We start from the raw sequence: 17,216 nt of genomic DNA, 5'->3' as shown, positions 1-17,216 counted from the left end.
TCTACATTTCCCGCACGGCGCCCATGCGCCGTTCCGATGCACTTTTTGTCCTTGTCGCTTGTCCGCGCAAGGGGTTGCAGGCTTCTAAAGCCACCCTGGCTCGATGGATCAAAGAACCAATTCTAGAGGCCTACCGTTCTGCGGGGCTTCCGGTTCCTTCAGGGCTAAAAGCCCACTCAACCAGAGCCGTGGGTGCGTCCTGGGCATTACGACACCAGGCTTCGGCTCAACAAGTGTGCCAGGCAGCTACCTGGTACAGTCTGCACACTTTCACCAAACATTATCAGGTGCATACCTATGCTTCGGCGGATGCCAGCTTAGGTAGAAGAGTCCTGCAGGCGGCAGTGACACCCCCGTAGGGGAGGGCTGTTTTGCAGCCCTAACATGAGGTATTTCTTTACCCACCCAGGGACAGCTTTTGGACGTCCCAATCGTCTGGGTCTCCCAATAGAGCGCTGAAGAAGAAGGGAATTTTGTTACTTACCGTAAATTCCTTTTCTTCTAGCTCTTATTGGGAGACCCAGCACCCGCCCTGTTGTCCTTCGGGATGTTTTTGTTGTTTGCGGGTACACATGTTGTTCATGTTGAACGGTTTTTCAGTTCTCCGATGTTACTCGGAGTTAATTTGTTTAAACCAGTTATTGGCTTTCCTCCTTCTTGCTTTGGCACTAAAACTGGAGAACCCGTGATACCACGGGGGGGTATAGCCAGAAGGGGAGGGGCCTTGCACTTTTTAGTGTAGTGCTTTGTGTGGCCTCCGGAGGCAGTAGCTATACCCCAATCGTCTGGGTCTCCCAATAAGAGCTAGAAGAAAAGGAATTTACGGTAAGTAACAAAATTCCCTTCATTTTACCCACCCAGGGATTGCTTTTGGACATCCCAATTGTCTGGGTCTCCCAATAGAGCGACAAAGAAGAAGGGAATTTTGTTTACTTACCGTAAATTCCTTTTCTTCTAGCTCTAATTGGGAGACCCAGCACCCGCCCCTGTTTTTTGTGTACACATGTTGTTCATGTTGAATGGTTTCAGTTCTCCGATATTCCTTCGGATTGAATCTACTTTAAACCAGTTTATAATTTTTTCCTCCTTCTTGCTTTTGCACCAAAACTGAGGATCCCGTGAGAGCACGGGGGGTGTATAGGCAGAAGGGGAGGGGCTTAACACTTTTAAGTGTAATACTTTGTGCAGCCTCCGGAGGCATAGCCTATACACCCAATTGTCTGGGTCTCCCAATTAGAGCTAGAAGAAAAGGAATTTACGGTAAGTAAACAAAATTCCCTTCTTTCCATGAGGAGCCATGCTGAACTTCCAGTGACCAGTATGAGAGAGTGTGTGAGGGATAACACCAAATATAACACCCCCGCTCCCCATTCACACCTGAGACCTTGTAACACTAATGAGTCACATGACATCGGGGAGGGAAAATGGCTAATAGGGCACAATTTGTCCATGATCACTCAGGGGGTGTACTCACTTTTGTTGCTATCAGTTTAGACATTAATGGCTGTGTTGAGTTATTTAGAGGACACCAGATTTACCCTGTTATACAAGCTGCACACTGACACTGTACATTGTATCACAGGGTCAGAGCTTAAGTTTTGTCCCATGGAATGATATAATAAAATATTTACAAGAATGTGAGGGGTGTACTCACTTTTATGATATACTGTATATTGCAACATTGTGGGAGGAGACTAAGGTGACATTCAGTGGCACGCAAATAACAGGAGGGGAACAATGTCAGGGCTTTTATGTGGTCTGCATTTTTTTTTTTGGGTATGATTGGACAGTTGCTCATGTCTTCTTCCCCTTAAAGTGGAAGTAGCAGAGTGGTAATGTCCTAATTTGCTTTGCCATGAGTATACTGAAGCACAAAATCCACACAACTAGGACTTGTTATCTATTCCACTGGGAATGGCTCCAAAACGCCTACTTTTCGTGCTGATTTGCACAGAATCCATCCCTCTGCTATTGTGGGCCAGTTATCAGGATTTTAGCCTCTTAGGTTTCTGAATTTTAAAGGGAATGTGTCAGTAAATGAACTTATTTAAATCCGGTTTGTATTAAAATATAAATTATTTTTTACTTATCACTATCTGAAGTTAAATAAAGAATTAAACAAAATAAATGCAATACTGTACTTTCCATTCTACCCAGTAGACCTTATACTAAACTCGCACTGCTCATTAATTTCACAGCCAGATTGACAAAAATAGGAATATTTTCTAGACTTTCTGACCTAATCAAATAACATTGTACATAAAGGGATGAGGTAAGCTGTGACATCACCTTTTGTGAATTGTGTATCCAGTGTTTACTGCATAGAGATTTTATCACTTATTGTACAGGGGGAGGAGGTGAGCTGTGACATCACCTCTTATGAATGGTTGATCCTGTTATCTACTGTATATAGAGATGGTATCAGTCATTGTACAGGAGGTGAGTTGTGACATCTATTGTGAATGGTAGAAAGATGTTTTCATTGTACATAAGGGGGTGAGGTGAGCTGTGATATCACTTATTGTGAATGGTGAATCCTGAGTTATCTACTGTATATAGAGGTGTTATCAGTCATAATAAAGGGGGAGGTGAGCTGTGACCTTACCTATTGTGAATGGTGGATCCTGAGTTATCTACTGTATATAGAGGTGTTCAGTCATTGAGGAGGAGGGGAGTTGTGACATCTATTGTAAATGGTAGAAAGGTGTTATTAGTCATTGAACAAAAGGAGGTGGAGTGAGCTGTGACATCACCTATTGTGAATGGTGGATTCTGAGTTCAGTCATAATAAAGGAGGAGGAGGTGAGCTGTAGCATCACCTATTGTGAATGAAGGTTCCTGTTATCTACTGTATATAGAGGTGTTATCAGTCATTGATGAAAAATGTAATTTAGAAATACACTTAAAATTTTGATTTAAACAATAGGTCATTATCTGATGACAATCTATTTTGAGTAGGAAAGTTTAAAAAAAAAAAAAAGTGTGCGCAGTTTTTTGTTGTTTTTTGTGTTGCTGGAGACTGACTTCATTAAACCACGTCCCCATTTCGCATTGATGACTGGTCTGGGTGCGGCGGGTCTCAGAGCTCCAGATACAACGAATATGATTTATTTATTCCCAATGTTTGCTCATTCTTGTGATATTCCTGTGCACCGGGCAGTGCTGAATTATTGAATGTGTCATATTAAAATATTTTTTTTTTTTCTTCCTGTAATGACTTTTTTGGAATCTGTAACATATTGTGCACTTTTCAGGTATTTTGGAAACCGTTCGTATTGCTACGAGCAGCTGGAGCTTTACCCCAAGGCCCTGGTGGATGCGGACGTTTCCATACAGCTCTCAGCTGATTGCCCTAAAGGCTATTTCAGGAAGGGCCGAGCCCTGAAAGGCTGCAATGTAAGCCGCTCTAACTTCTAGTAATGGTGGCTTCGGGCACCATGGCTGCTTTCCCCGTGTCTATCGTGCATAAGTTCGACGTCGTCTGCTATGTTAATGTAGGATGGATGAATATTCGCCACATGCTACTTTTATATTTACCTTCCCTCCTTTATTTCCACACTACGAGGGGCTGCTGATAAGTCTTTGGCTTTACCCAGAAAGAAATGAGAGAGGATGAAGAAATTTTCCATTTATTCCACATACTCTACACTGATGTCATCACACTTACATCGGTATTCCATGTTCTGTAAGCCTGGCATAAAGGATTTCGGTTGTGACCCCAAACCAGGCATCAGTAGCAGCCATGGCATCAGAAATGGTGTGAAATTTGGTCCCTTGAGGTGTTTCTTCAGGTTTGGAAACAGATGATAGTCGGAGGGAGCTAGATCTGGTGAATAAGGTGGGTGGTCACCAGCTGGACGCCCGGTTCTGCTAGTTTTGCCGTGGTCACTTGTGCAGTGTGAGCGGAGGCGTTGTCTTGCAGGAACAAGATTCCTTTGGACAGCTTACCGCGCCTTTCGGCCTTCAGAGCTGCCTTCAATTGGTCCAAAAGTTCAGTGTAATACCTTGCAGTGATGGTGGAACCCTTTTGAAGGTAGTTCACTAGCAGCACGCCCTCCTTATCCCAGAACACAGACGCCATCACCTTAGTGGCTGATTTTTGCACCCTGAACTTCTTTGGACGAGGAGAACCACTGTGCTTCCACTCTTTTGCCTGCTCTTTGTTTTCAGGGTCATACAAATGAATCCAGGCCTCATCTATAGTGACCAGTGATCCAGGAAGTTCTTACCAGTCCAGAAACACTGACAAATGGACCGGGAAGTTGTCACTCGCTGCTTCTCTGATCTGTTGTCAGACATTTGGGGACCCACTTTGCAGATCACTTCCTCATGTCCAAATGTTCATGGATAATGACACAAACACGTTTATGGATAATCCCCATGATGTCTGCTATTGCTTCAGCTGAAATTCCTCTATTCTCCAGTATGAGGTTGTGCACAGCATCGACGATCTCCGGAACAACAACCACTCTCAGTCGTCCAGGACGTTCCTCATCATTGGGGCTGTAGTGGCCCGTTTTACATTTGGCAACCCAGCTCTTAACTGTGGAATATGAAGGGCATTGATCCCCCAATGTCTGCGACATATCACCATGAATATCCTTCACAGACTTTCCTTGCAGAAACAAGAATTTTATCCCTCCTCTGCTCTCAGTTGCTGTGAATATCACATTACATTCCACCATTTTGTTTCCCGCGTGCGTAGAACACTGTTGCCATAAGCAACAAACACAGAATTTTGAAAACATATATTAGACACATAAGGCTTTTATGTGATGTAACATTCGTTACCATAGAAACAAAAAAATCACAAAGCCAAAGACTTAGCAGGCCCTTCGTATCTCATGTTATGCATGGTATATATGTCATAGAGGAGTCTGGTATGCAGCATCCTGCTCTGCTGCGTATAGCCACCTGTAAAATGTATTATATGATGTGCTCTGTTTCTATATAATCAATAACCTTCTTAGGGTACTTTCACACTTGCGTTTATTTCCTTCCGTTACAATCCGCCCTTTTGGAAAACAGCGGAATCCGTTAACGGATTCCGCTATTTCCCATAGACTTGTATGGGTGACGGATTGTACCAAAAGGACCTGCGTTGCTTCCACTGGGCGACGCTCCATTGCTTCCGCCCAGCGGGAGGAACGCAGCATGTAACGTTGTTTTGAGCAGCGGAATCCTCTGGATTTCACTGCGCATGCTCTTCTTCTTCTTTTTTTTTTTTTTTTTTTTAAATCAAACTTTATTTTGGCTCGCGGTGGCCGAACGTTAAGCTGAGCGCCCGGCCGTCGGCAAGCGACAGCGCTCAGCTGAGCGACCGGCCGTCGGCATGCCCGGCCGCCGGCAAGTCACAGCGCTCAGCTGAGCGCCCGCCCGCCGGCATGCCCGGGCGCCGGCAAGTGACAGCGCTCAGCTGATCACCCGGCGGTCGGCTGCAGGGAGCGATCAGCTGATCACCCGGCGGCCGGCAACTGACAGCGCTCAGCTGATCACCGGCAGTCGGCTGCAGGGAGCGATCTGCTGATCACCCGGCGGCCGGCTACTGGGAGTGATCAGCTGATCACCCGGCGGCCGGCAAGTGACAGCGCTCAGCTGATCACCGGCGGTCGGCTGCAGGGAGCGATCTGCTGATCACCCGGCGGCCGGCTGCAGGGAGCGATCAGCTGATCGTTCACAATAGTCTGCCGCTGGTAAAACTGTACAAAAAAAAAAAAAAACGAATTGCGTTGTTTTGCAGCATCCGTTGCATCCATTGTGCCACTATATGCATCACATCCGTTGCATCCGTTACACAACGCAATGCAACGGATACTGTTCAACGCAAGTGTGAAACTAGCCTTAGAGAAACCATACGCCTATATGAATATTCACTTACATTCTTTTCAGCTGATCTCATAGATATGGGAACAAAACAATATTGAGCCCAAACTTTTTGAACAGTGACAACCCAAAATGTTTGTTTGCACATTGCCGGTGACATGCACGCTGCTGCGCAGTGGTCCCCTTTCCTGTGCCTTACACATACACACGTGTTTCGCCATCATCCTGCCCAGCATTTTGGTGTGATCTGGTTTCTACCTATAGATGGCATAAGCTAGGTTAGGTCGGAGTACCCCTTCACTACCTTTAAAGGATCTATCCGTCATGGAGCGTGTGAGGTTAAGCCCCGCCCCCTGCTGCCGGCAGGATGCGGCGATCCGCGCACTTATCAGCTGTTTTTAACAGCTATGTGTGCCTGCATGTTCTGAGTGGAATCTCATTCCACCCGGAACATTTAACCCCTTACATCTCGCTGCCAAAGTCTGGCAGTGAGATGTATATGCGCGCGGCCATGATTTTCACTTATCGCTTCCCCCACCGGAAGTGACGTGCGCGATCACGTGTCTTTCGGTGGTTGCCATGGTAGCACAGGGTCATGTGATAACGCCTGTAGCTAACATGACTCACTTCCTCTCAATACCAGAATACAACCGGCATTGAAACTAAAGCACCAAATCTGCAGTTCTCAGCTCTGTAGCTGAGATCTGCAGATAGTGCAGAGCGATCGGATTGCTGATTGCTATAGCCCCCTAGGGGGACTAGTAAAATAAAAAAAATTAAAAAAAAGTTTAAAAAAAATAAAAAAAAACCTTTAAAGTTCAAATCACCCCCCTTTCGCCCCATTGAAAATTAAAGGTTTAAAAAAATAAATATACACATATTTGGTATCGCCGCGTTCAGAAACGCCCGATCTGTCAAAATATAAAATCAATTAATCTGATCAGTAAACAGCGTAGCGGCAAAAAAAATTCCAAACGCCAAAATTACATTTTTTGGTCGCCGAAAGTTTTGCGCAAAATGAAATAACAGGCGATCAAAACGTAGCATCTGCGCAAAAATGGAACCATTAGAAACGTCAGCTTGAGAAGCAAAAAATAAGCCATCACTGAGCCATAGATCTTAAAAAATGAGAACGCTACGGGTTTCAGAAAATGGCGTAAAACGTGCGCCACTTTTATTGGACAAACTTGTGATTTTTTTTTTAACCCCTTAGATACAAGTAAATCTATACATGTTTGGTGTCTACAAACTCGCACCGACCTGAGGCATCACAATGACACATCGGTTTTACCATATAGTGAACACTGTGAATAAAATATCCCAAAAACTAATGTGCGATCACACTTTTTTTGCAGTTTTTTCACACTTGGAATTTTTTTTGCTGTTTTCCTGTACACTATATGGTGAAATTATGGTTTAATTTAAAAGTACAACTCGTCCCTCCCGCAAAAAACAAGCCCTCATATGGCAAGATTGACAGAAAATAAAAAAGTTACGGCTTTCGGAAGAAAGGGAGCAAAAAACAAAAACGCAAAAAACGGAAAGTGCCCGGGGGCTGAAGGGGTTAATTACCTTGTAACAGTTTTTTCTCTCCTTTGCACAGAGGTACACCGAAGCAGAAGAAGCCTTCAAGATGGTGTTGAAATTGGATGACGGCTGCGACGAGGCTTCAAAGGAGATAGACACTTGCCAAGTTTTGCAACTCATGGTAGTTTAATAGCATTTTATACTTCGAATATTTTTGGGCTGTGTAAAATGGTTGACTAAATGATAGGCGGGGTAAAAAAAAAAAAGTGCGTCCCCAAAGTTTGGGTCAGTGTAGTTAAAGGGAATCTGTCAACAGATTTTTGCTCCCCCATCTGAGGCAAGTTGCAAAAATAACTTAAAACTTTCTCAGAAGTTGAGATCTCCTTTAAAGGGAATCGTACACCATGTTTTTGCCACCCTGATTCCAGTGATGTGTCACTTACTGAGCTGTTTGCTGTTATTTTGATTAACATCACTGTTTTCTCTGCTGCAGATCTAGCAGTTATACAGAGCTCATGAATATGCAGGACTACCTGCAGCATGCAAAGTAGTCCTGTAATGATAATCTCCTGCTGATTAAACTGTGATTCCCTAAGCAGCCCAGCAAATGCCACACTGCTGGAATCAGGGTCTCTGCCCCTATGTTAAGCTTCTTTCAGATTAGGTGGCAAAACCTGGTGACTAATTCCCTTTTAAAGGAGTTTTCTCAACTTCTGAGAAAGCTTTGAAGTTATTTTTGCAACTTACATTGTTTTAAAAATCTTCTCTGTTCTCAAGAAAGTAAGGATTTTTAATTCTATAGACTTCCGTTCTGTTTTATTGCCTAGATTACCAGCCTCCTTTGCCGTTTTATTAGCGGTGGCCGGATTCCTAGGTAAAGAGTGAGCACTTGCAAGAAGGTTATGCAGCTTGGAAGCGCAGCTCTGAAGTTGGCTGGATCTATAGATCAGAGCAGCTTCATTGCCTCTGCTGCAGAGGCAAATATGTCTTCACTAGAAGTAGCTGAGAGAGGACACAGTTTGGGTTAGTGGTTCAACTTTTCCGCTAGCCTGAACTGTCAGTCGTGAGGAAAGCGCTGCCTCTCGGCAAGCAGGAGGCAGAGGAGCGGTGCGCTCCGGAAGAATGCAGGAGAGAGAGCAGCTTCATTCCCCTGCATTCCTCAGATGCTGCAGAGGCAAATATGTCTTCGCTAGAAGTAGCTGAGAGAGGATACTGTTTGGGCCAGAAATGCAGTTTTGACACTGGTCTGAATTGTCAATCATATGAGAAGAGCACCACCTCTTGTCAAGCAGGAGGCAGAGGAGCGGTGCGCTCATGAAGAGGAGAGAGCGGATTCATTTCTCCTGTTGCAGCAGAGACAAATATGTCTGTATCAGAGGTTGCTGAGAGAGGACGCAGTTTGGGCCAGCAGTGCAGCTTTGCCGCTCATCTGAACTGTCAATCACCTCTCAGCAAGCAGGAGGCAGGGGAGCGGTGCGCTCCTGAAAAATGCTGAAGAGAGCTGCTTCATTGTCTCGGCGTTCCTCCAATGCTGCCAAGGCAAATTATGTCTCTACTAGAAGTAGCTCAGAGAGGACATAGTTTGGGCCAGCAGTGCAACTTTCTTGCTCGTCCGACCTCTCAATTATGGAGAGTGCTGCATCTCTGCAAGCAGGAGGCAGAGGTGCGGTGCGCTCATAAAGGAGAGAGCAGCTTAATTTCTCCTGCGTTCTTCTGATGCTGCATACACAAATGTCTCTGCTAGAAGTAGCTGACAGAGGATACTGTTTGGGCCAGTGGTGCATCTTTGCTGCTGGTCTGAACTGTCAATCATGAGGAGAGCACCGCCTCTCTGCAAGCAGGAGGCAGAGGAGTGGTGCGCTCCTGAAGAATGTAGAAGAGGGCAGTTTTATTAGCCCTGCATTCCTCCAGTGCTGCAGAGACCAATATGTCTCTACTAGAAGTAGCCGAGAGAGGACATAGTTTGGGTCTGCAGTGCAGCTTTGCCGCTGGTCTGAACTGTCAATCATCGGGAGAGTGCAGCCTCTCGGCAAGCAGAAGGCAGGGGGGAGTGGTGCGCTTCTGAAGAATGCAGGAGAAAGCGCAGCTTCATTCCACCTGCAGAGGCGACTGTGTCTCTACTAAAAGTAGCTCAGAGAAGACTTAGTTTGGGCCCGAAGCGCAGCTTTGCCACTTGTCTGAACTGTCAATCATGAGGAGAGCACTGCCTCTTCACAAGCAGGAGGCAGGGGAGCGGTGTGCTCCGGAAGAATGCAGAAGAGACAAACCCTTTAAACTATTGCACTTCACTCCCATGCGGTTACTCCATCATTTTGAACATCTCTGCTTGCTGTCAGGGAATGGTTCTTTCATAACATTAGGATTGCGGAGATCCTAAAAATGCAGAGCAAAGGAGTAAATGTCCCTAATCTCCTACAATGAGTAAACAAACAAAAGCAGAGAACCCTGTTGGGGAATATTCACACTTTTTGGATACATTTTTTTTCTGGTCATGTGTGAATATACCCTAAGCTGTTATAAGTTGTATTTCACTCTCTTTGTAGGATCTGGGATTTACCCAGGGACAAAGCCTTCACTTGGTAGAGGAATACGGATCTGTCGTGGCTGTAATGGAAGCACCAATTTCCGCTAAAGGTGATTTTCCGGACAGTTACCCTTTTTATGGGGGCCATGGGCCGATCTCTCGGTGACTCTCCTTTCCTTTCTTTTCCCCCCACAGTCTTGCAGGAGAACATGAAGCTGGATGAGACGGGTGACGAGGAGCTGCTCTTCCTAAATGAATTGTCTGAGTGAGTGCGGCCGCCACATCTGCTGCCGGAGGAAGCCTATAAATCTGTGATGGCTGACACCCGCGTATAAATGCTCTCCACAAGTATTTCACTTATGCAGATTGCCTTGCCTTTTTAATCTCGCAGTCAGGCGTGCGTTTCATGGTTCAGCTCCTTCCCCATCGTCTTCGCTGGGATATTATTGTAAACTATTTTATGGGGAATGTTTCTCGACAACTGCCGGCTCTTATTACAGTATCGGTTACCACCGCCTTCTATCACGACGGCTGCGGCGGACTCTGTCCTTTATCTGCTGGTTACTATAGATGTAGCAGAGCCGAGTTGAGCACGGGTGTCCTACTTTTTTGCAATCGTGAAGTTAACATCGGTAACGTTCACATTGCGTCAGGTGACACGCCGCACTTCTTTATTTTGCAGATAGATTTTTGCATTAAGCCTTTATTTTGATCACTTATTGTTATGGTATCTGACCGGTGATGAGTCCAACCCATTGGCGGACATAGTCAAAAAGGGCCCCTGTGGAAAAAACAGTATAAGGACCCTTTTCAGTCCAATAATTCTTCAAAATGCCCTTGTTTGGCTACTCAGGTTGCACCAATGATATGTCCGCCCCTGGTCCGACCCCCTGACGTGGTGCACCAGATTTGGCACAGCGCTGTACGTACTGCAAGCTGATTCCTATAAATGCGCGAGGGAGACTGCTTTATGTACCATTTGCAACAATCCTAAAATGTAGGCAACTGTACCACCTCCATTGTGCCCTTTTAACATCTTCCCAACATATGACGTGCATACATTTCATATGTAGGACGGGGGTAGCTGTTGACCCTGCTGCATACCCCTCTTGTGGCTATGTAGATGGAAAAATTTAGAAAAGGAGGAAAAAAAACACTGACATGTTCAGGAAGGGGTTAAACCTCTTGGAGGTTCATTCTGAGAACCTTTTGGACTCTTACCTGACCCAATTTGCCATTGATGGCTGCCTTTGACCCCCCACGATGTATGTCTGACCCCAACACCCCCCCACCCCCCGCCATGTCATCTGCCTTTTACTAAAATGCCGGTGGTGCAGAGCTCACGGATACCAGTGCGGTCCTGTAATAGGAGCCACTGGGGTAAAGTGTCCTGTCTTGACATTTCTTCCACCATTACCGGTGAGTGATATTAAGGAGTGGAAGGAATTGCAGCAACTCGGCCATAAAGTGTAGACCCTGTAATGGTACAATGCGGGGGACCGAGTGCTGTGGAGCAGAGGGCAGAAAAGTCCCCAACGCCCTGCTGACCCCATAACTGCAGTGTCCAGACCTCATCTGGTAACATCAGCACAAACACTCTGCCCGCCGGTGGCTTCATGACTGAGCACAATGCCGAGCCGTACGTCGCCGAGCACAATGCTGAGCCATACGTCGCCGGCCGAGCACAATGCCGAACTGTACGTCGCCGGCCGAGCACAATGCCTAGCACTGGATGGAGCGGTGTAAAGCAAATGCAAATATTTTTAGTGCTTGCGTAACTCTCGCAACCTCCAGAATTCCGCTAATATTTTTGCATTTATTTAAAACCTATCCTTGACTGCTCAGGATTTGATTTTGTCTTATGCGTTTCTTTGTCATTGTATGTTCTTCTGCAGGACGCAGAGCTGCTCGCTGTGGGTAGGAAATGTGACCAACCAGATAACGGAAAAGCAACTGTGGGACCTGTTTAAAAAGTAAGGAAAAATTTTAGTTTGATGGAATGTTTCCACTGGTTTACGTAAAGGGCAGCTGTTTTGTTTTTGGCTGGGTGGCTGCTTTCTGGAGCAAAAATCTCTGAGCAGAACAGGGGACTTGTGACCTATGTTTCCTGGCTACAAGACCCCAGCCATGACGAGTTGATTGGGGTAACTATGCACGTCCCCTGCTGCTCCATTCAATGCTTATGACGCTCCAGTCATATTTTCAGGGCGCATTCGCAACCAGCCGCTCCATGCAACGTCACACTGAGACCAGGGAAAGTCACAAGTCCCCAATTCTGGCCATCACTGAGGCCCTATACCGCTTACCCTATACACTTACAACTATCATCTGTCTGGTTAATAAGGTTGTAAAATTTGTATACTGGAGTACCCCTTTAAATGCAGGTTTAAGGGCATGTAAGGTCAAGTTTAAAGTTTGCTACATTTAAATTTAAATATTAAAAATAACATGCTGTGATGTAGCAAACTTCAACTTGACACAAAAACCACAAAACGTTGAAATGAAATAGTAAAATTAGTATAATGGGGGTTTTTTTATATTGCATTAGTGTCCACTAGTTTTAATGGTTTTCAGCTCCTTTTTTGCATTTTTTTTTTCTTTACTATTTAATAGAATTTGTGTTATCAGCCATCGTTTCACTTAGTTTTCCTCAGTTTCACAGCTTGTGTGACTACACCTGTAAACTCTGTGGAGGAGAAGTCTTGGCTTCATCTCATTAACTCTGTTTGCCTCCGATAATTAGCCTTGAAATTAGCGGTTTGGTTACATGTTACTTAGAAGCTTCTCTCTGCAACAGTGATCAGCCGAAGCGCGCCGCTAATGGATGGAGGAAGGGAATGCCAGCGCCTCTCCATAGGCAACTCATTAGTCTGAGGGGTGGTTTTTTTTTCATTTTTGTTTTTACACACTGTGTGTAGATACTCGCACAAACACTTTTTTTTTTTTTTGGCAAGGCTTCACCTATATATATATATATCTCTATCATATAAATATCATATATAAATATAATATAAAACATAGGATAAATTAAAAGCAAAGACAAAATTATTATATATATATATATATATATATATATATATATATATATATATATATATATATATATATATTTTGTCTTTGTTTTTAATTTATCCTATGTTTTATATTATATTTATATATGATATTTATATGATAGCTAGATATATATATATATATATATATATATATATATAAAAATAAAAATACATATAAAAATATTATATATATATAATAATTTTTTCTTTGTTTTTAATTTAACCCCTTAACGACCGCCGATACGCCTTTTAACGGCGACAAATTAGGGTACTTCTTCCGATCCGCCGCTTTTTAATGGCGGTCGGAAAAAAGGGTCTAGCGCCCCCCAAAGTCAGAACATTTCCGGGGTCTCAGCTTCCGGGGGTAGCTGAGACCCTGGAGATCATGATTCTGACCCGTTTTTCCGGTCCCCGCTCGCCTGATGACCGGTATACACCGTATACCGATGATCAGGTTACAGTAAATGACCGCGCCGGTAAAAAATCATTTATCTCCCATCTGGCATAAACAAACATGTCAGATGGGAGATAAATCTCCTCCCCCGGTCCTTTCGGGTCCCCCGGTGTCGCCAAAGTGTCCCCCCCACCCCCCCTCCCTCCCGAAAATCTAACATGGCGCTGCACATACCCCTTTCCTATGGTTTCTGTCGCATGTGCTATGACACATACGACAGAAACCTGCTCCCCAGGCCCTGCTATTCCCACCCCGGTGTTCCCCGGTGTCCCCCGTACCTGTCAGCTCTGATCCCCCGCGGCCCCCTCCTCCTTCACAGCAGACGCCGGTCACACGTGCAGAGCGCGGCTGACAGCTTCCTGTGTCTGACTCAGACGCTGGCTGCTGCTGCTGCTCACACTCTGCAGCTGTGACCCGGGGAGAGTGGGTGCAAATTTTTTGCACCCACTCTCCTCAAATGGATGGTCTGCACTCCTAGAAAATGGGGGATACGTTCCCTGAACGTGCCCCCCATATTCTAGAAGGTCCAGAATCGCCGCGGGACTTTCACAATGGATTACAGCAGGGACCAGATTTTTTTTTTTTTTTCTTTTAAATAAATTGGCCAAAAGAGGGAATGTTTTTGGGGAGTGTTTTTTCAAATAAATTTTTTTTTTGTTAATTTTTTTTTATTATTACTGTCAATTAGTTATGTCTGGTATCAAATAGACGCCGTGACATAACTAATTGCTGGGCTTGATGCCAGGTGACATTACACATCTGGTATCAACCCCATTTATTACCCCGTTTGCCAACGCACCAGGGCGCGGGATGAGTTGGGGCGAAGCGCCAGGATTGGCGCATCTAATGGATGCGCCACTTCTGGGGCGGCTGCGGCCTGCTATTTTTAGGCTGGGAAGAGTCCAATAACCATGGCTCTTCCCACCCTGAGAATACCAGACCCCAGCTGTCAGCTTCACCTTGGCTGGTGATCTAATTTGGGGGGACCCTATGTTTGTTTGTTTGTTGTTTTTTTTTTTAATTATTTATTTATAAATAGTTAAAAAAAAACAGCTTGGGGAGCCCTCCAAATTGATCACCAGCCAAGGTGAAGCTGTCAGCTGTGGTTTGCAGGCTACAGCTGTCTGCTTTACCCTAGCTGGCTATCAAAAATAGGGGGGACCCCACGCCATTTATTTTAATTATTTTTTTTTCTTTTTGGGCTAAATACAAGGCTGGGCACCCTTTAGTGCCACATGAAAGGCACTAAAGGGCGCCAGCTTAGAATATGCAGGGGGTGGGACGTTATATATGTTTGACATCTATCCATTCATCCATTGTAGCATTTTAGGCTATGTGCCCACAATCTGGGTTTGCAGCGTTTTGGGCGCAGAGTGTTTTCCCTGCGTCCATAACGCTGTGTTGTGCAGTAGAAGCACAGTGGAAGGATTTTTAGAAATCCCATGCCCACTGTGCTTCTTTTCTCCGCAGCATAAACTGACCTGTGGCGCAGCTTCCCGAGCCTCAGCATGTCAATTTATGCTGCGGAGATGAGTGTTCTCTGCAGGTAGAATAGAACTAAAGTCCACAGCAGCCTGAACCCAAATCGTGGGCACGGGCAGCTGCGTTCTCCCGTGGACAACACTCACATCTCTGCAGGAAGGCTGACACTGTGTACTAGACGCCATGTCGCTGGATCATGGCCACATAGCCTAAAAGTGAGAAATTTGTTGCTATAGCAACATTTTTGTGAAGTACCTGTGGATTCAAAATGCTTACTATACTCCTGAATAAAATCCTTGAGGGGTCCAGTTTCCAAAATGGAGTCACTTGTGGGGGGTTTCTAATGTATAGGTACCCAAGAGGCCCTGCTAATGTGACATGGTGCGCGCAATTTATTTCAACTTTTCCAAAATTCAAATGGTGCTCCTTCCATTCCAAGCCCTCCCATATATCCAAACAGAGGTTTCTTTGTCGCTCCTAATTGGGAGACCCAGACAATTGGGTGTATAGCTACTGCCTCCGGAGGCCACACAAAGCATTACACTTAAAAGTGTAAGGCCCCTCCCCTTCTGCCTATACACCCCCCGTGGGATCACGGGCTCCTCAGTTTTCAAGCTTTGTGCGAAGGAGGTCAGACATCCACGCATAGCTCCACTGTTTAGTCAGCAGCAGCTGCTGACTATGTCGGATGGAAGAAAAGAGGACCCATACTTGGGTCCCCAGCATGCTCCCTTCTCACCCCACTTTTTGTCGGCGGTGTTTGTTAAGGTTGAGGTGCCCATTGCGGGTACGGAGGCTGGAGCCCACATGCTGCATCCTTCCCCATCCCCCTTAGGGCTCTGGGTGAAGTGGGATTTTACCGGTCTCCAGGCACATGGGACCGTGCTCCATCCACAGCCCCTGGGGAATCTGCTGGATATGGAGCGGAGTATCGTCAGGGACAGGCCCTGCTACGTCAAGGTACTCTGTGTCCCCGTACAGACCGCGCGCACACTGCAGCATTGCTGGGTGTGTTAGTGCGCCGGGGACAACAGCGCTGCGCGCTTGTGCCACACTACCACAGCTTGCTGAGGGAGTTATTGTATTGGGAACTGCCGCGCCGGCCGCTGCTGACAGTTTACACTGCGGCGCGGCTGGGATTTGTGGTGCGCCGGGGACTTCCGCGCTGGCCGTGCATATTTGACGGCCGCGCTTATTACTAGAGTCCCCGGCTTTTGCGGCCTAGTTCCGTTTCGTTCCCGCCCCCAGGCCTGCCAGTCAGGGGAAGGGCGGGACGCTGTACAGAACGTCAGCGCCGAGGGCTGGAGTCTACTTTACATACTCCAGCCCTCACATTGAGCACAGTGGGACGCCAGTTTCCCGCACTTTGTCTGAGGCACGCCCACGGTCCGCCCCTCTTCACAGAACGCCGGCGGCCATTCCTGTGTGCAGTCTGAGCTGGAGAGGGGAGACAGGTTCTGGGAGACCCAGGCACGGGATTCTGGCGACCACACACCCGCTTGAGCGGGCGGTAAGCGGCACCTCCGGTGCTGACCCCACTAGTGCCGAAGTGTACAATTGTATTTTTATGCTTGCATGCTATACATTGCACTAAACGGTCGCTGGTGATTCTTGGCTATATACCCTCCTAGATTGCTCAGAGGAGACAACAGCATGTCGTCCGCAAAAAACAAGGGTGCCAAGGCACAGGCTTTCTATGCTGCTTGTACCGCATGTGAGGCTATTCTACCGGCAGGTTCCACTGATCCCCACTGTGTGCAGTGCTCGGCCCCTGTGGCACTTGCTCGGCTGGGGCCCCTGCTGGAGGTGACCCAGGGAGAACCACCTGTGAATACTGTCCAGGTGACGGGGACAGAGTTTGCAGTTTTTGCTGATAGATTGTCTGTGACTATGACTAAAATTCTAGAAACTTTGCAGTCTAGACCAGTAACTCAGACCATGGGCACTGTTGAATCATTGCTCCCTGGTCCCCCTCAGTTGGAACAGCTCCGGGCTCCGGGGGTGTCCCATGCATCCCAGGGTGACGGCTCTGACAAGGACGACAGTCCCAGACAGCCTAAACGAGCTCGCTATGAGCAGCCCTCGACTTCATCTCACTGGTCAGGGTCCCAGCAGGAGGATTCTCTGTGTGATGAGGCGGAGGTAGCTGATCAGGATTCTGATCCTGAGACCGCTCTCAATCTGGATACACCTGATGGTGACGCCATAGTGAATGATCTTATCGCGTCCATCAATAGAATGTTGGATATTTCTCCCCCAGCTCCTCCTGTGGAGGAGTCAGCTTCACAGCAGGAGAAATTCCATTTCAGGTATCCCAAGCGTAAGTTAAGTACTTTTCTGGACCACTCTGACT

General features: G+C 46.3%; 1 protein-coding gene across 1 annotated transcript in view; it reads left to right on the top strand.

Moving 5' to 3' along the window:
• TTC31 (tetratricopeptide repeat domain 31) overlaps positions 1-17,216 on the top strand; it is a 146,489-nt gene that overhangs the window by 109,447 nt on the left and 19,826 nt on the right. The window contains exons 9-13 of the mRNA XM_075352239.1: positions 3,255-3,396; positions 7,427-7,531; positions 9,894-9,984; positions 10,070-10,139; positions 11,770-11,847. Coding sequence (XP_075208354.1) covers positions 3,255-3,396; positions 7,427-7,531; positions 9,894-9,984; positions 10,070-10,139; positions 11,770-11,847 — 486 coding nt within the window. The remainder of the gene's footprint in view (positions 1-3,254; positions 3,397-7,426; positions 7,532-9,893; positions 9,985-10,069; positions 10,140-11,769; positions 11,848-17,216) is intronic.

Source organism: Anomaloglossus baeobatrachus, chromosome 5 (genome assembly GCF_048569485.1).
Source record: "Anomaloglossus baeobatrachus isolate aAnoBae1 chromosome 5, aAnoBae1.hap1, whole genome shotgun sequence".
Classification (NCBI taxonomy): domain Eukaryota; kingdom Metazoa; phylum Chordata; class Amphibia; order Anura; family Aromobatidae; genus Anomaloglossus; species Anomaloglossus baeobatrachus.
This window is presented reverse-complemented; position numbering and strand designations above follow the sequence as displayed.